The sequence below is a fragment of the Microtus pennsylvanicus genome, chromosome 8, assembly GCF_037038515.1.
Source record: "Microtus pennsylvanicus isolate mMicPen1 chromosome 8, mMicPen1.hap1, whole genome shotgun sequence".
NCBI classification, from domain to species: Eukaryota; Metazoa; Chordata; class Mammalia; order Rodentia; family Cricetidae; genus Microtus; species Microtus pennsylvanicus.
In genome coordinates, this window is record NC_134586.1 from 55,940,777 (window position 1) to 55,965,214 (window position 24,438).

The 24,438-nt window shown below is 51.0% G+C and overlaps 1 protein-coding gene across 7 annotated transcripts in view; it reads right to left on the minus strand.

The window, feature by feature from the left end:
• The window catches only part of Slc41a3 (solute carrier family 41 member 3), a 50,153-nt gene that overhangs the window by 8,062 nt on the left and 17,653 nt on the right, over nucleotides 1-24,438 (minus strand). For all 7 annotated transcript variants that reach the window (XM_075983517.1, XM_075983511.1, XM_075983518.1 and 4 more), the window contains 6 exons: nucleotides 19,906-20,013; nucleotides 18,468-18,539; nucleotides 9,617-9,761; nucleotides 7,697-7,843; nucleotides 5,750-5,894; nucleotides 147-226 (listed from right to left, as the gene is read on the minus strand). In XM_075983517.1, the coding sequence (XP_075839632.1) occupies nucleotides 147-226; nucleotides 5,750-5,894; nucleotides 7,697-7,843; nucleotides 9,617-9,761; nucleotides 18,468-18,539; nucleotides 19,906-19,935 (619 nt within the window). In that variant the 5' untranslated portion in view covers nucleotides 19,936-20,013. The remainder of the gene's footprint in view (nucleotides 1-146; nucleotides 227-5,749; nucleotides 5,895-7,696; nucleotides 7,844-9,616; nucleotides 9,762-18,467; nucleotides 18,540-19,905; nucleotides 20,014-24,438) is intronic.

Genomic DNA, 24,438 nt, shown 5'->3' on the forward strand with positions numbered 1-24,438 from the left:
GCTCCGAGGCCCCTTCAGATCCTGTGCATCTGAGGAAACTCAGCCCAATGGGTGTGTAGGCCCAGCCACCAGAACCCGAGGCTGCACACTGGCGCTCAGCCCCTACCCAGCCCAGGGACCCCAAGAGGAGCCACCCCAGCACTCACCACAGATGACGGGAGTCAGGACAGCCATGCCTTTAAACTGATGTTTAGAGACAGTTCTGCTTAAGAGGAGGCCTCCGAAACTGGGGACAGAATGGAGCTGACATTAGAGTGGGCCAGCCAAATGCCCACTGGCCACCTTCCCAGGCTTGGCAAACATGGCTTCCCTACACAGAACACTTGCTGCCGCCCAGCTGTCTCCTGGTGTCATGTCTCCACCTTTAGTCCAAGCCTCAGCTGTTCCAGGAGGTTCTTTGGATGATGGCAACCCATTACATAATAAGAGCCTTCCCAAGGCCATGCGTATCCTAGGACCTCCTGGGTAGGCTCTGTCATGGAATGAGACATCCAACCCCCCACCCCGGCCCCCGTCAAAGACCTTGCTTCCACCAGAAGCTGGAGTTTAGGAAAGGCTTTCCTAACTCTCGGACTTTGTAGAGCCTTAGAAAAGGAGATCAGTTTTTGTGAGTGGCCTTGGAACATTTTAGGGGTGAAATGTTGTGGAATATTGTTTGAAGGTGTGCTACATTTGTTTATGCTGTGGAATATTTGTTTAATGACGCAAAGATGTGCTACATTCTTTTACGTTGCATTTGTTTAACTCTGTGAAGCTGTGTTACTTTGCCTGCCTAAAACACCTGATTGGATGGCCAATAGCTAGGCAGGAGAGGGATACGAGGGGCTGCTGCCAGCTAGAGAGAAGAGGAGGGAGGAAGGCACCAGGGGTCAGACATAGCCACATAGCCTGCAAAAGAGAGTAAGAAGTAAAGAAAAATATACAGAAAAGGCAAAAGCCCAGATGCAAAATGTAGATGGGATAATTTAAGAAAAGCTGGCTAGAAATAAGTCAAACAAAGGCAGGGCATTCATAAGTAAGAATAAGTCTCTCTGTAGTTATTTAGGAGCTGGGTGGCAGGCCCCTACAGAGACCAAAGAGGAATGAATGAATGAATGAATGAATGAATGAATGAGACTAGAGTAAAGACAACTGAACCATAACCTCTTTTCCGTGATATCTGGATTAGAACATGACAGAGCAGACTGCAGTAGTCCCTGTCAACATTTAACAGAAAATGTGGTGGGCCCAACCCTACAGACCTCACCAGCAGCTCTCCTGGGGTGGTGACCGTAGGTAGGAACTGTTTCCCTGAAGCCAGGATGAGGGACCCTGAAGCCCACTGTGCTGGACGACTTTTGTCAACTTGACACACACCTAGATCTATCTGGGAAGAAGTGGTCTTAACTGAGAAAATGTCTCCATCTCTCTGGCCTGCGGACAAGGCCAAGGTTTATTTTCTTGATTGATGGCTGATGCATAGAAGAGCCCAGCCCACTGTGAGTGGTGCCATCCCTGGGCAGATGATCTTGGGGTGTCTGAGCCTAGGGGATCTCTGTGAGGTCTATAGAGTTCTAGGACAGCCAGGGCTCCACAGTGAAACCCTGTCTCAAAAAACAAACAAGAAAGAAAAAGATAGAAAAAAAGAGGAGGGGGGAGGGAGGAAGAGTGGGAGGGAAAGAAAGAAGGAGAGAGAGAGAGAGAGAGAGAGAGAGAGAGAGAGAGAGAGAGAGAGAGAGCGCAACCTAAACAAACCATGGGGTGAAGTCAGCAAACAGCTCTTCTCCATAGCCTCCTTCAGATTTTTGCCTTCAGACTCCTGCTTTGAGTTCCTGCCTTGACTTCCTTTAGTGGTGGACTAGAAGCTGGAAGCTAAAATAAGCCCTTTCCCCCCAAGTTGCTTTTGGTCATGGTGTTTTATCAGAGCAATAGTAACCCTAAGACACCTGCAGAGGTGTCTTACTACAGTCAGTGTTCCATGGCACCAGGACAGGGCGTGGAGCTAGGCTGTGCCACGCTCGCTTGCTCTGCCCAGCTTAGCTCTCCCAGCGGCCGCACTTCTGTGGTTCTAAGTGGCCTCAGGAGAGTGTATGGGGCCTAAGTGAGGGGTTCAGAGAATCCAGTGTGTGAAGTTCACTTGCACTGGGGCTTAGCACAGGTAGTGGCAGGGCCACACCGGACCTGACCCCATGGCACCTGTCACCCTCACGCTGAGTGCTCCAGGGCTCTTGGGAGGAAGGAGGTTGCTGCTACTTGACTGGATTAAGGAACACCTGTAGACTGGTGAGGCACACCTCTGGCTGTGCCACTCGGGGATATGTCCCTGGGGCTAAGCCCTGCCCTGGTCTTTCCTTGTGGTCACCATGCTGTGGACGGCTTTCCACAGAGACTCACCTTCATGCTCTGCTCAGCAGCGTGGGGCCACTCAATCACGTGCTGAACCCCTAAACCCACACTGTCAGACAGGCATTTCTGTCAGTAACAGAAACAGCAACAGAGGGAAAGCCAGCACCAGAGGCATGAAGGCGCTGGCGTGACCAACCTGACCACATGGTTCTGAGCTCTTTGGAACTACCATGAGGAAGGAAGTTGGGGAAATTTGGAGAAGTGGGCTAGGGCAGCCTAGAACGTTCTAGGTGGAATCAGTGGAAGACCAGAGTGGATAGTGAAGGTCTGGCTCGTGTGAGGCTCTGGACAAGAACGAGAGCTCTACTGGGAATTCAGTTGGGAACAATTCACGGTATATACTGGCAAGGAATTTCACAACAATATTTTAGTATGGTTAAGGGTCACTCACAAGGCCCACGCCTAGCTGAGAAGTCACAGGCCATCAATGGCTGTTGGGGGACAGAAAGTCAGTTTTCTTCCCTGGTAGGCTGCCCATGATACAGTGGATTCCCACACCCACTTCAAGAAGGTAGCAGTAACTGGACTTAGTAGGTTATATAGAGATGGATGTCTCATCCATCCATCCACCCACCCACCCATCCATCCATCCACCCATCCATCCATCCATCCATCCATCCATCCACCCACCCACCCACCCACCCACCCATCCATCCACTCAACCATCCATCCACTCACCTAGTTATCCATCCATCTACCTAGTTATCCATCCATCCACCCATCCATCCATCCACTCACCTAGTTATCCATCCATCTACCTAGTTATCCATCAATCCATCCATCCATCCATCCAAACATCTATCCACTCACCTAGTTATCCATCCATCTACCTAGTTATCCATCTATCCACCCAACCATCAATCCATCCACCCACCTAGTTATCCATCCATCTACCTAGCTATCCATCCATCCATCCATCCATCCATCCATCCATCCACTCACCTAGTTATCTATCCATCTACCTAGTTATCCATCTATCTACCCAACCATCCATCCATACACCCACCTAGTTATCCATCCATCTACCTAGTTATCCATCCATCTACCTAGTTATCCATCCATCTACCTAGTTATCCATCTATCCATTCATCCACCCACCCACCTAGTTATCCATCAACCCATCTATGGAGGACAGGGATGGAAGAGACTCCTAAAGGAGTTAGAAGTGGAAGACTGAGAGGTGAATTTGAGAAAAATAAAGGTATTCATGTACAAAGGGGGAAAGTAGAATTGTGCTTATTTTGTTTATGCTCTGAAAGTGTGGGGCCAGATATAAATAACTTATTTGGTGGCGATGCGAAGGCATGGCGCAGCACTCAGGCTGTGGTGCAGTAATTCTTGCCACCTTTAGTTGGATTTAAAGTAGAAATGGAAGCAGAAAGCAGATTAGAAGGACCCGGGAGGACACCTGCAGCTCCAGAAAAGCTGCCAACGGAGGATGTGGCTGTCAACGAGATTAGTGACAGTCAAGAGAAGCCAAACACTTTCAACTGGCCACACCCTACCCATCCCGGGCCCCAAGATGTTCAATTACAAAAGCATTTGAATAGCAGTTCCTTGAGAAGACCTCAGGGGCTTATGCAGGCCCAGCCAGGGAAGTGTGAGCTGAGCCACCCAGGTGCCCAGAGGCTGCTGGACACCTGGTCCAAAGGACACTGCTTGAGCTAGTGGCAGACTTTGGTGTGGAACACATGGTACTGGCTTGCAAGCATGTAGCATGAAGTGTAGGAGGCTCTGTGGGCAGGTGACAGGAAGACCACAGAGGCTGGACTTCCCAAGCCCACTAAAGCTGGTATCATGGCACTGCGGGTCCCAGATGCCAGACATGCGGCTACAGATTTAATGTTTGCCTTGCCGTGCTGCGGTCTTACTTTAGCTCCTTACCACCTTCTGCAGTGGAAATGATGATTTCTCTGTGCCACTGTGTGTTGGAAGCAACACATAAGACCCTGAGCTTAGACTGCTGCTTGATGTGAGAACCGTTAGCACAATGGGGAGGCTTCAAAAGTTAAACTGCACACATTTGTTACAGAATTTCTGTCACCAGTCTGCTAGCCAGTAGAGGGCAGCATTTTGATCCAAGAAGCGTGGTTTTCATTGGGAATGGACTTGACTCAAAGAAAAGGAGGGGTGAAGGGATGTGCCGCCTTTTTGGACCTGGAATGAGCAGCAGGCGCAGCAGCTGGTGACTCATTTCGGATTCCCCATTCTTTCTGTTGATACTGCACAGATTTTGCATTATAATAAACGGTCAAGTATCCTTTGACCCCTCTATCACACATTCTGCAGTGTAAGGCAGAGGTGAACTTTTGGGAGGGACAGTGGGATGTTATGGTTTGAAGTGATTTGTCTGTTTGTAAACTTGACAAGGGGTAGATTGTCATAGCTGTTTTTTTTTTGGGGGGGGGTCTCACTATGTAGCCTTGACCAGCCTTGAACTCAATATGTAGACCAGGCTTGGCCTCAGACTCACAGGGATCTACCTGCCTGTGCCTCCAGAGTTCCAGGATTGAAGGTGTGTGGTACCTTGCCTGGTCTATGATGGTTAATCTTGACTGTTGGCTTGAACAGATGAGAATCCCTAGGTGATGAGTACTGCATGAGTCTGTCAGGCATTCCAGAGACATAGCATGATGGATCATCAGAGCTTGGTGGATGGATGGTGCAGGAGAATTGTCTGTATTCTGTCAATCATGTTTTAAATAAATGCTGATTGGCCAGGCAGGAAATATAGGCAGGAAAAACAGACAGGAAGTAGAAATGATGTAATGAGAACAGGAGAATTCTGGGAAGAAGAAAGTTGATTCCTCCCACTCCTGACCAGACCACCGAAGCAGCAGGATGTGATCTGCCCCACTGAAAAAGGTACTGAGCCACATGGCTAACATAGATCAGAAAAATGGGTTAATCAAGATGTGAGAGTTAGCCAGTGAGAGGCTAGAGCTAATGGGCCAATCAGCTTATAATTTATGGAGACCTATGTGTGATTTTCTTTGGAGCTTGCAGGCTGTGGGGTACTGGGAGGGACAGAAACTCCCAACAAACAGGACCCTCCATGTTACAGATGGATTAATCCTTTGATGGATTAGTAATCTTCTGGCATTGTTGGGAGGTGGTGAAAGGCAGGAGGCGGAGCCTAGCTAGGAGGAGGCAGTCCCTAGGCCGGGCCTCTTCCTGTATCCTGGTCACTTCTGAGGTGAACAGCACTTCTCCATGATAGGCTCCCCGGGGCCACAAAAGCATGTGGCCAAATGATCTGAACCCTCTGAAACAGTGAGCAAAATCAACCTCCCCCCGCCCCGAAGTCCTTTCCTTCAGCCATTCCCCTCACAGAACAGAGGAGTCACTGTTCCATGCTGCTCACCTGCTGATGACCATAGCCAGGATAATGGGGAACCACCCATACTTCAGGATCTTCATGATGGGTGGGTTCTGCTTGGCGATGAAGATCCACAGAGGGGTGAGAGCCATAAAGCCGACACAGACCAGTGGCGTAAGATACCATGTGTCTGAAGGAAAGCAGACATACATAGCTCATGTGGCCAAGGCTGGCACACAGAAGCTGGTTGGGGTGTGGCTTTTCACAGTCTAGAGGTGAAGTCTGGAACCGAGGTGTTTGCCATTTAGAAAGGCTGTCCTCCCACGCTTGGGAGAGAGTAGCTGTTAAGCAACCGGGAAAGCTCTTCTCTGCCCTGCCATGACCCTTCACTTCTCTGCTGTCCTGGCAACCATCAAGAACCTTGATCAGGCTTCCCCTACCCAGTGTTACAATACATACCACTCGGACAGGGTCCGGGCAGGTGGCAGCCTTGCACGTGTATGACAGTTTTCTACTGTCCTGCTTGGAGGCACCAGCATAACCGAGAAGAGCAAAGAGGCCGCTACCAGGGCACATAGTCGCAGCGGAGAATCAGGAGGAAGCTTTCTCCTGACTGAGTCATTCCGTATTATTGTGGGGTATGGATATGGCTGGCCTGGTTGCTACTCATACCCCAGACTCAGCTCCAGCTATGAGGTCAGGATGCTGTCCACCCAGGACCAGCGCCCCCTCAAAGAGCCACTCGCCTCTAGCATCGTCTTTCCATCCTGCTCTAGCATTGTCTTTTCATCCTGCTCTAGCATCGTCTTTTCATCCTGCTCTAGCATCATTTTTCCATCCTGCTAGAGCATCCTCTTTTCATCCTGTTCCTACTCTCCAGAGCAGACTCAACGCTAGGTGGCCATGCATAGACGCACGGATGCGTAGTCTGTGTTCCACTCTCCTCTGGGTGGCGTTGTTGGGAACCCCCTCTCCTCATTCTCCACAGCACACAACTGTGGGCCCTTTGTCTACCACATGTGCTCCACGTTAGCTATAAACAAAGTGCTTCGTGGTAAACATGGCTAGCTTCTGTACCATCCCCAGAGCTGGAAGGCAGGTCACTAACACTCAGGACACAGTAGCCTGGGGAACTGTCTCCTTACAAGGACACTTGGGAGGGCAGTCATGTCTTCCATAACTTCCGACGGGAGCCATCCAGCTCCCACCGCACATCCATGCCCCTTCCTCAGGGCTCCTGGCAGTTGTGAGCTAGCTCTCCCCAGTCAGTGAAGACCTGACTCCTGGGGCCAGGCCCGCGCTTCCCTGAGAGGGGAAGGGGTGGTGCTCTTATTTGCTTTGCAAAACCAATACCCATAACTAAGTTCCATGCAAATCTTGTTTGAAACTCAGTGCGGCCTGAAAGTACACAACTAGGTCATCTTATCTGATTCCGAGCTCCTCACTGCCACCTAACAGAACTCAGTCCAGACTGGATGGAGGTGTCCCGAGTGTACAGTGAAGGTCGCACTGAGCGGTTCTATCTGCATCCAGTGATTATTTCTCTGGCCTCCTGAATCCTTCTTCCCACAGGGCACTGAGCTGTGCCAGACATTTCCTCCAGCGACTGACACCACGTGCTCACCACCACTGGCAGCATGCTCAAGGACAGACCGAGCTGCTCATCTCACTCCATACTCAGTTTCCCCAGCCATCCTGGACGTGCCGAGTGACTCCAGGTACCCGCCCCCCACTCCCCCACCCCAGGTACCCGCCTCCCACTCCCCCACCCCAGGTACCCGCCCCCCACTCCCCCACCCCAGGTACCCGCCTCCCACTCCCCCACCCCAGGTACCCGCCTCCCACTCCCCCACCCCAGGTACCCACCTCCCACTCCCCCACCCTGCGGGCTTGGGCTCCACAGCACCTTGGCTCCTTTCTTTGGGGATGATGCCCCAGTTCCCACCCAGGCTGGGGTGATCTGCGTAGGCTCCTCCTTGGTGCCTTCCCTACCTTTGTGCCTGTAGAAGAAGCTGCTTATCAGCGCCAGGATGGAGAGTGTGATGAGGTCTCCCAGGCTGGCTGCAATGGGCGTGGCGATGTTATCAGGGTTGACCCCAAACCTCCGGGCACCAACCACTATGCAGATCATTAGAATTCCTGCAGCAAAAGGAGGGAAGGCCCAGGGAGCAGTTGGTGGTGAGATGGGTTAGCCCCCCCCCCCCCCCCCGGAAGGGTCAAGCAGGTGGTCAGAAACTCAATAGTTATATCTTTCAACATATGGATGCTCAGCAGGCTGCCCACCTCCCTGAGTTTCTGTCACTGGCTGGGACCTGGAAACCCTGAAGACGCACCTGAGCAGGCAGGCAGCCCCTGGCCTCGCAAACCACCTGGAACTACAGCCACACAATACTCAGAGCCTCCGCTGCGTGGAGGGCTGCTCCAAGGATGCTCTAAGCAACAGGAGCCTCAGGGGCAGAGGACCTAGCCTCCAGTACCTGCTGGGTCCTCTGAGCCACTCATGTGGAGGATGGGGAGGGAGGGCAGATGGCTGTGCAGTGGAGGGTTCAGACAGATATCAGAGTTATCCTGGGGTCCCTTATCTCAGCCCAGCTGTGCTGTCCCTGGGCACTGGGGTGGAACATGTGACTCTGAAATGCAGACAGCGATGGGCTTCACGGCTTACCTGGGAGATGAGAGAGCCCTTTCCAGGGTCTCAGCCCCAGGACCCTCTGTTCTCTCTGAGGGCACCTGCCCTATAGTCTTGCAAGCTCCATTATTACTAGCAGGGCTTAGCCTACTTCACAGGATTTCCCCCATCCCCTACCCCCACCCCCAGTTCTTCAAAACATTCTGTATCTTGGTTGTTAGAATTTAATACTACTTAGAATCCTGTGACCCTAAAAATAATGACAGCAAGGCCCTGGGCTCGGTCCCTAGCACCACAAAATGAACGGAATTAAAAATAAAAAGTGACTACATTCATTCTCAAGGCTGTTCTAATGCTGCCACCACCTGCCACATTGTGGCAATGTGTGATCAGACCAGAGCCTTCCAAGTGGGCCTGAAGTTACACAGCCGAGCCAATAGGTGGCGCTGGTACCACTGAAGCCCTGTGAAGGATACTACTGCTTTGGGAATGCTTATTAAAAACCATTATGCACGCTTGTAATCCAGGCAAGCTGAGGTAGGTGGCTTGTTACAATTGTGAGCCAATTTGCACATGGCTCTGTAGTCACACTCTTGACACAAACTAGATGAAGGTAGCTGCCATGCTCAGGTTTCTGACCTCAGCAAGGAGTGATAAACTCAAGTCTGTCAAGACTGAAGGGACAACAGAGCTCCCTCAGGCATGCGCACCCTCTCAGCACACATACATACACATACACATGTGCACACATACACTCACACACATATACACATACACACGCATACCTTGGACAACAGAGCTGCCTCAGGCATGTATATACTCTCTGCACATGCATACACACACATGCATACATGCGCTCACACACATATGCACACACAAACATACACTCACACACATATATGCACACACATACACACAAACACAAGCATACCTTGGACAACAGAGCTGCCTCAGGCATGTATATACTCTCTGCACATACATACACACACACATGCATACATGCGCTCACACACATATGCACACATACACACGCACAGCACACATTGGACAGCAGCACTCCCTCAGGCATGTACTCTCTGCACACGTGTACACATGCGCACACACACACACCTTTGAGAGGACACAGGGCTAACTGACGACCTAGCAAGCTCTTCCCACCCACTTCCAGACCCCTGAGGTTCCACACCAGTGCCACTGCAGCCGCATGGTTCATCTCTCCGGGAACCTTAACAGAACAGCAGAGAAGCAGGGCTCGGCTTGGGGATACATGGGACATGGCTCACCTAGGGCCAAGGCGGCAAGGAAGGCAGTGATGATGCTGCTCGTGCACATCAATGCCACCTTAGCCCAATTCAACTCCTCTCGGGACACCGCACCAAGGAGCAGAGAGGCCAGTGCAGCCAGGAGCCCCACGACAGTGGCCTGCACCTGCCGAGACAAAAATCAGACCCATGAGAAGGGTCCCTGACCACTGCCACCCTCTCTGATCTTCTGACTCTTGGTCACCTCAAGGACCAAATGAGGCCCTCATTACTACCTTATACCCTTTACCCTGGACCACGCTGGCATTCAGCACTTCCTCCTCCTCAGCACTTCCCGCCAAGGCGACTCCATGGAGAGCCGCCCTGTCTACCTTTGTCCCATGTGGATGCCACCTGCAAGTGGAGAACAAGGTCTTAGAGGGACACCTGCCTCTGGCTCAGAGCTCCGTGCTCAACTGGCCCAGGTGTATACTCAGACAGTAGTCGCTGACTGGTCTCTCTCTCCTATGATAGCCTCAGGTCCACAGCAATAGCACATATGCCCGCCTCACACCCCAACTGTCCTGTCCCCAGCTCATGTTCTCATTACAGCGACTTCTCTGCCTCTGAAGCATGAGGCTCTGGGCACTAAGTCCCTCACCACCTACAGTCCAGGTCTGAACCAGCATCAGGACCCCTAATTCAAGATGTCTGCATGAGCCAGCATCAGGACCCCTAATTCAGAATGTCTGTGTGGAATAGTGCCCGTGACCAAAGGATGAAGGAGCACAGGCAGAGCCCTGTAACGTCTATGGACAAGAGAAGCGGGTGTGTGTGGGAGGTGAAGTTCCGGGTATTGCTCTTCAGGAGCTATCCACTTTATATTCTCACTTTTCTGTAAGAGGGTCTGGGGCACGTGGAGGAGAGAGAACACCCGCTGGAGTCAGTTCTCTCCTCCCACATTTGGGCCCAAATCAGATCCCCAGGCTTGGCTTCGGGTACCTTTACCTGCTCAGTCATCTCATGGACCCAGACTTGAGGTTTGCGTTTATTCATTTTGTGTGTAACAGGTGAGGGGCACACATGCATACATGGAGGTCAGAGACAATTTGTAGGAGTTGGTTCTTTCCTTCACCGTGTGGGTCCCAGGGACTGAACTCAGGTCATCGAGCTGGACAGCAAGTGCCCCTACCAACTGAGCCATCTTGATGGAGGAAGGTCATTGGTTAAAAAATAAAGAAACTGCCTTGGCCCATTATATTGGTTAGAACATAGGTGGGTGGAGTAAACAGAACAGAATGCTGGGAGGAAGAGGAAGTGAGCTCAGAGATGCCATGCTCCCCTCTCCTGGGCAGACGTGATGGCTCTGCTCTCTGAGGCAGACGCCATGAAGCAAGCTGCCAGGTCAGACATGCTGAATCTTTCCCGGTAAGACTGATGCTACACAGATTATTAGAGATGGGTTGATAGGGATATGAGAATTAGCCTGTAAGGGCTAGAGTTAATGGGCCAAACAGTGTTTAAAAGAATACAATTTGTGTGTTGTTATTTCGGGGCATAAGCTAGCAGGTGGCCGGGGTGCTGGGGACGCAGCCCCGTCGCTCCTATTACAACACCATCTTGTAACCCCCACCCCTTAATTTTTGAGTCATGGACCTGGGGCTGTTTTTAACATAAGGCTGGCTGGCCAGCAAGCCCCAGGGATCTTCCTGTCTCTGCCTCCCCAGCTCTGGGACTTCAAGAGCACAGCACCACATCTAGCTGTGTATGCCAATTCTGGAGACCCAACTCAGGTCTGATGCTTGTGCAGTGAGTACAACAAGAATCCCAAGTTAAACAATGTCATCCCAACAAGAGCCCCCATTACCAATGTCATCCCAACCAAAGTCCCCATTATCAATGTCATCCCAACCAGAGTCCCCTATAACCAATGTCATCACAACCAGAGCCCCTATAACCAATGTCATGCCAACCAGAGTCCCCATAACCAATGTCATCCCAACCAAAGCCCCCATTACCAATGTCATCGCAACCAGAGCCCCCATAACCAATGTCATCACAACCAGAGCCCCCATAACCAATGTCATCCCAACCAAAGCCCCCATTACCAATGTCATCCCAACCAGAGCCCCCATAACCAATGTCATCCCGCACTAGATTCTTATGGTGCCTGGTGATTTGCTCAAAAGGCCACAGAGATGAGTAAGCACATGTGCAGAACCAAGACAGTTAGTGGAAGGAGGTCTGGGGGAATTACTGGTGTATGTCAGAGACATTTTAAGTATCAATCGAAACGTGCTATAAAGCCAGAGAGACAAAAGCAATACAGCACGGCCATAAAGAGACATACGGAGCCACAAGACAGAAGGGAGCCCAGAAGTGAGCATAGGAAACTGCTCTGTTAAACGAGGCTAGCAGAGAGGGGATGAGGAGGGACATCCTGGATATATGACCTCAGCAGATGAATATTAAATAGCTTGGGCAAGGGAGATCAAGTGATGATGACCAGGAGAAGGGTGGACTCCCCCACCCTGCTTCACACCCTTAAACAATAAACCCAAAGGCGTGAAATAAAAGGATATATGATAGTCTAAGAGTTGTACAGCCTGGCATGGTTTGTACATGCCAGTTCCCACAATTATAACCATGGCAGAAGGATTAAGACATCAAAGTTGGCTGAGCTATTATACTCAGAGACCTAGCAAAAACAAAATAAATGTTTAAAAATATCTCTGACCAGCAAAGGCCTCCTTTTAAAGATACAACATAAAATCAATAAAGAAAAACACAAAGCCAAACATGGTTACACACACCTACAAACCCGCTACTCTGGAAGCTGAGGTAAGGTCACAGGCCAAGGCCTGCCTGAGCCACAGCGTGCATTCAAAGCCAGCCTGGGCAACTTAGCAATCCCTGGTCTCAAAACATCAAGCAAATAAACAAAAGCAGGGATACAGCTGGGTAATGGAGCTTTCACCAAGATGCATGTGGTTCAAATGCCAGTACAGAAAAAAGCATCTATATATAGTGTATTATATATGCAATTTATATGGGTTCCTATATGATAGATACCAGGGCGTCATGGAGAAAATGACTGACCCCCTTAGTTTTCATGAAGAGTCTCAGTAGATTATGACACGAAGCATGGAGGATATGGCTCAGCACCTGGTACTGCTCACATACAGGTGGTGAACGGTGACTTCCCTAGTGACCTGTTCTTTATCCTTCAGGCCTTGGGCTGTTAGCTTGAATTCAGAACGTCTTCAGAGGCCCATGCTTTAAGACAGCTATAGGAATCTGTGTGGGCCATGAAGAGGCAGTTTCCTGGGTGATCTTAGGTGGCTGGAAGAGTGCCCTCAAGAGACTGTGGGGCCCCAGCCCCTCCATCCTAGTTAGGTTCGGGATATCCTGAGCTAGCATGGGCCCCACAGCAACAGGAGGCTAGGAATCAGTGAGCCACGGCCAGCCTTCCCTCCACGCAAATGGGCTGTCTCAGGCACTCCATCATAGTGATGGAAAACACATTCATACACCAGGTAAGACTGCCACGGAAAAGGTGGCCACAGGTGGAACATACTGACAAGTACATAGAAGTTGATTCTCATTCACTCCTGGTGGTAGAAACCAGGACGGGAGTTGGGGGTGCGTTGGGAACGTAGCATCTTTTCCAGAGAAGCGTTTGCATGTGTGAACAGTTGGGGTGACAGTAGGGTAGACAGGAGTGGCCGGGGTTCGTTCTCACGCTGCTCGAGCCAGGCTGCTCGGCAAGTCTAAGTCATCACAGGGTGAGAGTCACAGAAAGGAACTCCGTGGGTGTGTACACACAAATGGGGAGCAGGGCGGTTCTGAAGGGGTACCTTCCCTGCTGGTGAGGTAATGGAGCAGCCAGTGATGCGGCCACCCACATGCCACTGCAGTACCGGTTACTCAACAGCCAACAGCCTGATTATTTTGTGGGATTTTTGCTTTTTCCCAGAGGGAGTAAAAATCTAAGCTTAAAACTCTTTAGAAGGTCACATGGTTCAGTCACAGAGTGCTGATCCAGTTTGTGGTGAGACTCTGGGTTCTAGTTCCAGTTCCGACAGACAGACAGACAGAAAGACAATAAGCCTTACTATAAAAGAGAATGTGGCCATGCCAGTATCACTCAGGAAATAAAGCAAAGACTAGGGAGAACTGAGGCTATAGTTGCTGGGACAGCAAGCGAGGGGCTGGCTGCTCAGTGGCGCCCCCAGTCTCACTGGGGAGTCCCCACACTCCATGAGAAGTTACACAATTCCACACTGAGTGGCTGAAGAGATGATTGAGAGCAGTTAAGAGCACTTGCACTCTTTCAGAGGACCCAGGTTCAATTCCTGCAACCCTCGTGGTGTTCACAACTGTCTGTAAAATCCAGTCCCAGGGGATCCGATGCCCTCTTCTGGCCTCTCTGGGTACCAGGCATGCGTATAGCACACAGACATCCATGCAGACAAAATACCAATATACATAAAATTAAAAACTAAAAAAAAATAATGTTGAGAATAAATGACTGTTTAGTACTCAGCCCTGTCCAAGACACCGACATCAGCCTCCTCAAGGCTCAGGGAACATCCCAGAAGAGGTGGCAGAAAGGACATCAGACCAGAAGGACGGAACAAGTGCTGTGCACTGCCACCTTCTGGGCACGACCTGACCATCACTCTCAGGAACCTAGGTGACAAGATCCAGCCGACAGGATCAGCCAGCACTAACTGGACTCAGTGGGTTACCACAAAAAGTGGGGAGGGCATGAGAATGGGAAGGGCTGTGTGGGTGTTGTTCAGGAAGGCGTGGGTGGAATAAGTGGATATGAGCAAGGTACACTGAACACAGAGAAAGTGTCAAATAATTCTGAAAAGTAATTTAAAACTTCACCCTTGGTTTCACATTTAAATGACCAGAACATGTTGAAGTTTTTTTTTTTTAAAGTCAAGCTTTGAAATTTACCCGGTGACTTGTGACTCAAAGTTAGGCCCTTTTAAAATGGAGGAAGTAAAATCATAAGTAAGCTGCATTTGAGGCAGCATGCACTGCTGTGGGATATTTGCACACTGTGTGAAGGTGTATTGCTGTGATTGGTGTAATAAAAAGCTGAACAGCCAATAGCTAGGCAGGAGGTGTAGGCGGGACTTCCAGGGAGAGAAAGGAAGAGGAGCAGGAATCTAGGTACATGGGAGATGCCAGGAGACAAGAAGAGGAAACAAGAAGGTGCAAGATGGAAGAGAAGTAATGCCACACGACAGAACATAGATTAATATAAATGGGTTAACAAGTTATAAGAGCTGGTTAGGAATAAGACTAAGCTATACGCTGAGCTTTCATAATTAATAGGAAGTTCCATGTCATTATTTGTGAGCTGGTGGCCCAAAGAAAAATCCAGCTACAATGAAAGTCTAGCCAGGCCCAGGAAGGCTTCATAAGTCCTGAAGTGCCGCGGACTGACTCTCTTGGAGATAGAAGTCCGAGGGAGAACAGGGGTGAAGGCTTAGGAGAACCCAGGATTCGGTGAATGACAGACAGACACAACTCTAATGAGATTTGAATCTGCTGCAAATTTGAATTACTAAAATTCAAGCATCACTTTTAAGAGATTACAGAAGGAAGTTGGCAGACATAAAAGTTTCCATAGAAAAATGATTACAGATAATTAATTATTCTTAACAAGTCTTGTGGTCAGGGCCAGGTGGGCAGAGCTTTTCTTAGAAATTCGTCTCACACCACTAACTAACTGTGCTTTCTCATGGCCCTAAATCATATCTGCCCTCAAGGTAACCAAGGTAACCCAAACACCATTCTTCAGGATTCCACCCCCAGGGTTTGTTTCAATATTGAATGTCTGACTTCATGTTATCAAGAATAGCCTGCCTTTCTTTCCTATCTAAAATGCACCAGGGGTTTCTCATTCTGGCTAGCCTTTGCATAAATAGTAACTCATGCCATTCCATACATTTTCCTTCATAATTTGCCTATCTTCTACCAAATCTCCTATCGTGAGCTCTTTCTGTTCTAGGGTATCTGTAAATTCCCCCAGAGAGCGAGCCAGAGTCTTAATCATAACATTAATGGCCTGAATCAAGGGAGGGAACTGACGCATCAGTTCCTCCGTATTCAAGGAGCCGTTAGGAATGTTTCCTGGTTCCCTGAACAGATTAAGTTTTTGTCAAGAGAAAAATAGAACAGAAGAAAAGATAGCAGAGTCAATGCAAGAAACCATTGCCAGGAACAAAGTGAACAAGGTCGTTGAGGCTAATCAGGCACCTCAACTCGAGCAGACTGCCAGGGAACCGCTGGGGGCCAAGCTCCAAGAAGCACGAGCCCCTCATTTTGAGACGGCCACTATCTGAGAGGCATTTTGTCACACAGGTGAGACAGCCATGGATGTGGCACTGAAGCTCTCTGTGTGGAAGACACACACGCACCACGTAAGAGGGAGAAAATGGAGGGGTGGCACCTGGGGCAGCATAGAGATTAGACTAGAGTGAGTGTCCAGTGTGCTTTAGAACAGCAGGCATGGAGGAGAGATGTTCCAAGGACAGACAGCTGCATGCTGTAAAGGTGGCAAGAGAGAAATACTGTGGCTGGATGTGGGGCTGGTGAGGGAGGCAGGGCTCATCTACACAGAGGAACTGCAGAACCAAGAGGAGGAGGCATCTGCGGCTTAACACACAGATAGAAGTAGTTGCAACGGGCATCAGGTCTACAGGCATCAGCAGGGGGGAGGAGGAGAGAAGCAGGGCTCCATTCAAACGCGATTCAGAGGGAAGAGTCTTCACAGTGACAGGATCATAGCGATGGGATCACAGGGACGGGATCACAGCAACGGGATCACAGGGACAGGATCACAGTGACGAGACGTGAGACTTAGGGGAGACGGCAGAAGAGGGCAGCTTGGTTTCCAACCTGGTCAGGAGGGAAGGACCAGGCCTCGCTGGGAATGGCCAAATGGTAGTTAACTTTTCATCAGCTGTAACAAACACCTTGAGACAATCAACTTAGAAAGAGAGGAGGTTTGCTTTGGCTCACAGTCTTAGAGAGATCAGTCTATGGCATGCTCACCCCATTGCTCTGGGTCTGTGGCGGGGCAGCATCACGGAGGATGCTAAGCAGTTAGTTCCCCTCAGAGCCAGGAAGCAAAGCAGAGCAAGTTGGGGCCGGGTTAGTGTTTTTGTCAACTTGACACCAGCTAAAGTCAAATGGGAAAGAAAACAGTGTTGGGATGAATAAGAACAGCCTCACAGGCTCAGTCACCAGGAAATGTAACTCTTTGGTAGGATTAGGATGATCAGGAGGTGTGGCCTTGTTGGCAGAAGTGTGTCACTGTGGGTGGTGGGCCCACACCAGGCCCAGTTCTTTCTCTTTCTACCCAAGGATCACAATGTGGTCCTCAGCTACGTCTCCAGGACAGTGTCTTCCTGTGTGCCCTACTCCCTGCCATTATAAGAATGGACTAAGTCTCTAAGTACAATAGACAGACCCTGTACCTGAGAAGTCCCAAAGACATGCTTTCTTTCTAAGAGCTGCCTTGGTTGTGGTGACTTGTCACAGCAATACAACAGGACAAAGACAGGACCCTCAGCCGAGAAAAGGCCTCCTCTATCAGAGGAGCCTATAGCAAGATTGTGGGGGCATTTTCTTCATTAATGATTGAGGTGGGAGAGCCCAGCCCATTGTGGGTGGTGCCACCCTGGGAAGGTGGATCCTGGGTTGTATAAGAAATCAGGCTGGGCAAACCACTAGGTAGCGCTCTTCCATGATCTCTGCTTCAGTTCCTGCCTCCAGGTTCCTGCCCCGAGTTCATGTCCTGATTCCCTCAGTGATGGTCTATAATCTGTAAGGTGAATTAAACCTTTCTTCCTCACTTTTCATCATAGTCCTTCTCATAGCAACAGAAACCTAAGACAGAAGGGGACACAGGCAGCATGCTTCCCCTGCAGTGGGCCAGGCTGGTGTCCAGCAGAGCCAAGTGCAAAGGGGGGGGATGATGAAGCCAAGTCTAACTTGCCATTTAGGGGATGCCTTTGGGAGAGGCAGGGTTCTGACCTGAATGACAGGAAGAACAGGTGTCACTAATGGACAAGGACACATGGCCCTGGCCAGGGCTGCCCAGATGACAGCCTGACCTCAGTCCATATTCCTTGTGCTACCAGGGGCTGCCCACCAAGAAGCTCAGAGACCCTGGACCACAATCCCTACAGAGCCAGCTGCATGTGCAGCCTTCCTTCTTGCCTGAGCCTGACTTGCCCTCATGTGCTCCTGCCTTGGGTACCCCGGCTTCAGCTTACTGTGACAAGGGCCTAGATAGAACTGAGCCCATAGAGGGCCTGGTGTAGGAGGAGGCACGGTATGAAAGGAGCATGAGGGCCTCTTGCAGGCTGAGACAGGACAGGTTAAGCGGCAAGAGCAGGGCTGAGGGGGGAAATTCCAGGTGGGAAGGCACTTCAGGTTCCAGAAAGATTGAGGTCTCTGGAAGAAAGTGAACTTGGGGTGTGTCCATTCCGGAAACACCAGTGACCCGGGCAAACAGGGTGTTTGTTTACGTACGGGAAGAAGGCCACTCGCAAATGTAGGGCGTGGCAAATGCTGAGTACATCAGATCCCCAAGGATCTGGCTTAGATGGCAGAGAGTAGGGAAGCTGCAGGGACCACAGACCTGACGGCATCTCCAGGCAGGTATGGTGGCTCCCTGTGACAATCTTCCCTACGCCACAGATATGGTCTGGTGGACAGATGCGTGGACACACAGACACTCATCCTCCAAGTCCACCAGAGTACAGGGGCAAGGCTCACATGGCCTTCCTCTTCCTGCCCAGAGAGGCTGCGGACCCACAGGGGAAAGGGAAGATGAGGCGTTGATGGATGCTCCAACACTCACCTGAACCACAGCGAGGTTGCTGCTGATGACTTTGTACCTCTCCTGGCGGTCATCGATTTGTCCGGTGTTGGCCTACCACACAGAGATAAAGGTAGCGTCAGTCTGGCTGGGCTGGAGAAGCCAGTCCTTCCAGGCATAGCCAGCCTCTCTCTCAGGAAACAAATCAGAACTCAGAACAGATTATGCCACTTAGCTTCGTAGACAGTGACCCACCCCCACTTAAGATTTGTTTTCTTTTTAATTGTGTATATATGTGTGTGTGTGTGTGTGTGTGTGTGTGTGTGAGTAGGTGCACATGTGAGTTCAGCTGCCCGAGGAGTAAGAAGAGGGTCCAGAGCCCCAGTTGTGAGCTGCCCAGTCTGGGTGCTGGGAACCAGACCTGGGTCCTCTGCAAGAACTAAGAGCTCTCTTAACGCTGAGTAGGCTCTCCTGCCACATGCACACTCCACCTTTTATGAACGGACCTGGACTTTTTTCTTCCCCAGGTTTTGTTTATTTTAATTTTCCGTGTATGGCTGTTTTGCCTGTGTTATGTCTGTGTCCCATGTATGTGTAGCGCCTGTGAAGGCCAGAAGAGGGTGTCTGATTCCCTAGGACTTGAATTACAAATGGTTATGAGTTTCCCTGTGGGTGTCAGGAACCAAACCCAGGTCCTCTGGAAGAACACTGAGCCATCTCTTCAGCTCCTCTGGCCTCTTTAGTGGAGAGACAGCACTATAAATATAGTTAGAGATGCTGGCATCCACAGTGAACAGTGGACACTGAGGCCTTCATCCCTGGTCCTTCATCGGCTTTGGGACTCTTAGGCCCTTGAACACAATATATTTCCTCTGGCTACTGCCCTTTTCACATGCAGGATGTCAAATGGCCATTGGAGAGAAAAGGGGGAAACCTCTTATATTAACAAGAGAGAAAGAAAACCATCCACCTGCCATGCCTGGGTGCCTGGGATAGGCAAGAAGAGCTGGCCGAGGCAGGGCCTGTGTTGGCTACAGAGCCAAGGGTAGACAGCCATGACAAGACAGCAAGGGTCTGAAGAATGGAGGTGGTTGATGGGCAGCTAAAAACCCTTCTTTGTTTCCTCCCCCAGAATCCTTCCCTGAACCTGTACTGCCTACTGAAGCTTCGTGTGTATGTTCCAGGGAGTGTGGCCTCGGGTCCAGGCAGCAGCATGCAGACTCCAGGACACCCAAAGTCAACTGGCACTGAGGATGAGGGGAAGTGAAGGCACCAGGGCATTGTGTTGGTCCCTCACCAGCTCAGGGTAGCCATGGAAAACAGAAAACAGTACAAAGAACAGGGAGGAGAGACCAGGACAGCCTGTGAGAGACACCAAAGCTGAACAACACCCGTGTGGACACGGACTGCCGAGAGACCAAAAGAAGGAATATCCTGTCCCCAAAGCGCAGACGACCCGAGACAGCCACCTGCCACTTACAGACGTCGAGAGTCGAGACGCCAGTGTCATCTCCAGGTTTCCCTTCAGACCCACCAGGGGCGGCACCAACGTCAGCAGGTCTTTAACCTCCTGGAATACTGGCCAGTGCTGGAAGGGAAAGAACAAGGACATGAGGCCAAACCGCTGGCTCAGCTCTGCCGCTGTCCACAGAGAACCCCAGGCAATGACCCTGCACTGCTGCGAATCAACCCGTGAGGCCAATCAGGGTCCTAAACGCTTTCACTCAAGTTTTGGTTTTTGGAGACAGAGTCTCTCTACATAGCCCTGGGTATCCTGGAACTCACTGTGTAAACTAGGCTGGCTTTGAATTCACAGAGATGTACCTGCCCCTGCCTCTGCCTCTGCCTCTGCCTCTGCCTCCCTGGTGCTGGGATTAAAGGTGTGTGCCACCAAATACCCAGCCTAAATGGTTTTAAATGAAACACCAAACAAAACATTTTAAATACCATTAATCAAATCAGCAACAGTGGTCTCCAGCAAGTTCCTCCTGCCTCCTACCCTCCGAGGCCAGGAAAGTGGTGGGGCGAGAGCGGGGGCCAGAGGTCCAGCCTGGCCCAGCCTGAAAACGAACTATTTACTGTACCATGGGATTCGGTGTGCAACAACCATTTGATAGAAACTGGGATGTGTCACCAATTCAGAGTTACTTCTTTTCATTTGGGAGGCCTGGAGACACTCTGCAAAACTAGCTGGTGGCTACTCTGTCAGGATCTCTCAGTCACTACCCAGCACCCTCCTGGACCCTGAGCTTTCCAAAACAGAAAAGTCCATTTGTTGGAGGCCCCACATCTCCTTCAAATGTAATAACAACACAAACTGAAAAGGCAGAATTGCTGGGATGTTTCAAGAAAGCTGGGAAAGGGGGGAGATACTTGTGGTGATCAAAACTACCCCCAAATACCCACCGACCTGACTGAAGTATGACCTCCATGGAATAAGGTCTTAAGATTGCAGGGCTCTAGGTCTAGGCCTCATTTCCCCAGGGAACATCAGCTAACAGTGCACAAACACATTACCTCTGGGAGAGCGGGAGTCATCCCCAGGCAGCACTACTCTTGGGGGTGCGGAGAGAAAGGACTGGTCGGAGGTTCTACATGCCAGTCTTATCCCTGTGTCTCTTGACTGCATAGGAGCAAAATGTGGTCCCCACGTGCATAGCTTTTTAGTACCAAGTCTGAACATTTTACTGTGTTCATAACTTTAATTCCCTCTAGAAAATGTTTTTGCATTTACCAAATTGACCCATTTGTTTGGATCTTCTATAATAATGACATTAGCCCTTTAAGAAATACAAGCTTTCTCCTGCTCTAAGATAAAGGACTACGTTGGAGACAGAGGCCCACCTGCAGGGGCCCTCCTTATCAGTCCGGCTACTGCCTCCCCCTTTGCTGGAGCAGGGGCCTCAGGCCTGTGAGCAGCCGTCTATCAGCCCTGTGCACCCCTGGGGCACATACCACACACAGCACCACACAGTACTCCCACCCCCCGGCCAGGGCTGCCTGTCACACCCGGTCCTTTCCATGCTCTCTGCTCCAGCCCTCCCCCCCACCCTCCTCTGCCTCCTCCTCCCTCCTCTGCCTCCCCCTCATCCACCCTCCTCTGTCTCCCCCTCATCCACCCTCCTCTGCCTCCTCCTCCCTCCTCTGCCTCCCCCTCATCCACCCTCCTCTGTCTTCCCCACGGCCTGGTGCTCATTCTCCTGCCACACACAAGGAAAGTGTGGCATGTCTACTAAGCCCAAGTCAGAACATACCCCCCTCTCCCTTACACTCCCTGTCTCAGTGCCAGGAACTCCTGACCAAGTTCCATCCTCCCTGTCACAGCTCAGTGGTATGCCATGGCTCAGTGCAGGCTGGCCATGGTACAGTCTTCCTGAAGCCTCAGTGACCTGCCATGTGGGAAGGGGCTCTCCTAGCTCTGTCTGCAGCCCCCCCCCCCATGTAGGACAGCCCAAGGATGATGTACATAGAGAACAAGCCTGCCTCTGGACATTTTCCTGCCCCCAGCTCCCTGCTGGTCTCCTTAATGACTCGGCCATGGCCCCACTTCAAGCCCTGACCCATTCTCCCCTTTGATTCTCCTCTCTTTTAAACCCCTCTCTTTCAAGGCTGGAGTTACTTCCCCCAATCAGCCCACCTTCCCCATCGTGCCATGCCCCATGAGGGAGGAGGGGAGACTTGATTCCATGGTCCCAGCTCCTTGCTGGTCCCAGCTCCTTGCTGGTGGCTGCGCTGACTGAGGGGGACAGAAGCCAGCACCTTGCACAAGCTAGGAGAGTGTTCTATGCTGGAATATACTCCCAGCCCTGGACATGAGATTCAGGCATGACTGATCATGTCAGGAATCACAGGACAAGAGGCAGGCAGGCTGGGAGAATGTCAACAGACTAGCTAAACTGTGTCCCTAGCCCCCCAAATTGATGGACTGCAGCCCTAACTCCCAGGACCTCCAGATACAAAGAGAGGCTGAGTTAAGAAGGTCATGGGTGAGCGAGCCCCAATTCTACAAGACAGGTATCCCACAGACACACTAGGACAAGATGTCCAGAGGGGGGTGACTATGTGGGCACAGGGAAAACATGGTGTTGGTGTCTGAGGATACCAACCCTGCCAACACATGAGTTCAGATTTCTAACCCCAGAGCCACGCCAATGTCAGTCCTGGGCAGACTAAGTCAGATGACAAAGGGGACAATGGTGACTTCACTCATCACCCAGCTCCAGAATGGCACTTTCTCCATGCTCCTTTTAGGTGTCCTCTATGCCACAGTCACTTTGGGCTGACTGATGCCCTGGGCTTATCAATATGCCCAGAGTCCCACCCACCTTGTGGCTGTAAACTGCTCACACAGACTCCCACCTCTCCTACAGAGGCCCTCGGGCCTGCCCCTCTCCTGCCCACTTCCTGTTCTGTCCACCAAGATTTAACCTCTTATCCTCTCCAATCTGACTTCAAGTCATGCTGACTTTTAAATTCTGCTATTGACCTCTCAAACAGCGCTTTAAAGATAACTGTCCCTGATGCAGGGGTGGGGGAGGGGGTGTGGGGGTGAGGTTTATCAGCAGTGGTAGGCTGCGGTGCTGGGAGAAAGCCTTCCTCACTTTCTCCTCCCCCACACTGGTGATACTGCTGCCAGGATTGAGCTTTGTGACATAAATATAATCACTTCTGACCCATGCTGGCAACTCCACTCCTGAGTATACACCCAACTCGGGTCATTAAACTTGTTCAAGAATGTGGCTGGCAGCAACCAAACGTCGTGCACAGCCAAATGGCAGCCTGGGCTGCCGGAGGGGGACCTGCTGGGAAGCATGGCTAGGCAGGCAGCTGTTAGGCTGGCATCCCCGTCCTATCTCACCATGCAGCGTGCACACGACTATGCTATACCCCAGCAACACAAAGGCCAACACTCAGTTTAAGCAGAATGTCAAGCCCCTTTGCCCTCAGTGTAAACTCCAGCCCTGGGCAGATCGGACAGAGGCCCTCACAGCTAGCCAACACAACAAACACACACGCCCACGCAGCCGCAGACTTCACTCAGCCCCCTGCCTAGAGATGGCTCCTCCCCACAGTAACCAATATGGAAAGGGCCACATTGTCCCCCAAGGCCCACTCCAATCCCTCTCAGGATCTCTGAGCTGCAGGAGGAAGGAGCTACCTCTCCTTCACACAGGCTGCTCACCACTACCCCGCCCCCACTGCCCAGTCTTGACTGACTGACAAGCCAGCCTTTTGGGAGCCTACAATGACCTACCGACCGAAAGGAGTGAGTACCTGGACAGGCTGGGGATGAACGACTGAATGACCTCACGCTGGGCAGTCTGGAAAAGCCCAGTCTCTAGAGATTAGCACGGCTGCCTCAGGTAGGGGCAAGGGCATCAGGGAAGGAGGGTGTACAAACTCTGGAGGAACAGACTGATCCAAACATTCTGAAGACTCAGTGTTCCGTTCTCTGAGGTGAACCAGAGACCAAGTGTCCTAGAATTATTGACACCCCCTCCGACTTCAGGATGTTGGGCACAGGTACCGGAGGAGACACTGTGTATCTGCCATGGAGGAAATGCTGGGTACATGTAGGAACAGGAACCTGACACAAACACACATGTGGGTTGAAAGCAAATGTAACTTTGAAGACTTAAAAACAACAACAGTGTTGGGGCTGGGGTGGAACCCAGTGGCATAGTGCATGGTTAGCACGATTCTGTCCCCAGCACGACCACTACACATGCATGTGAGGCACATCAAGATGACCTTCCTGACTATCATATCAACCCTGCCAACACCGTGATCTCAGACTTCTGGCTTCCCCAACCATGACAATGTCTGATGGGTGTCCTTCCTGCATGGTGGACACTGTCTAGTTCTTAAAGCAACCCTTAAGCACTGGAGGTAACAGACAGTGTCTCCTAAACCCGGCTCAGGGTGCCTGCAAATGTAGGGAGGATGTCTCCCTCAGCAAATACCCTGCCCGATGAAGACTGCCACCCTTGCCGGGGAGATCTGGGGGCTTACG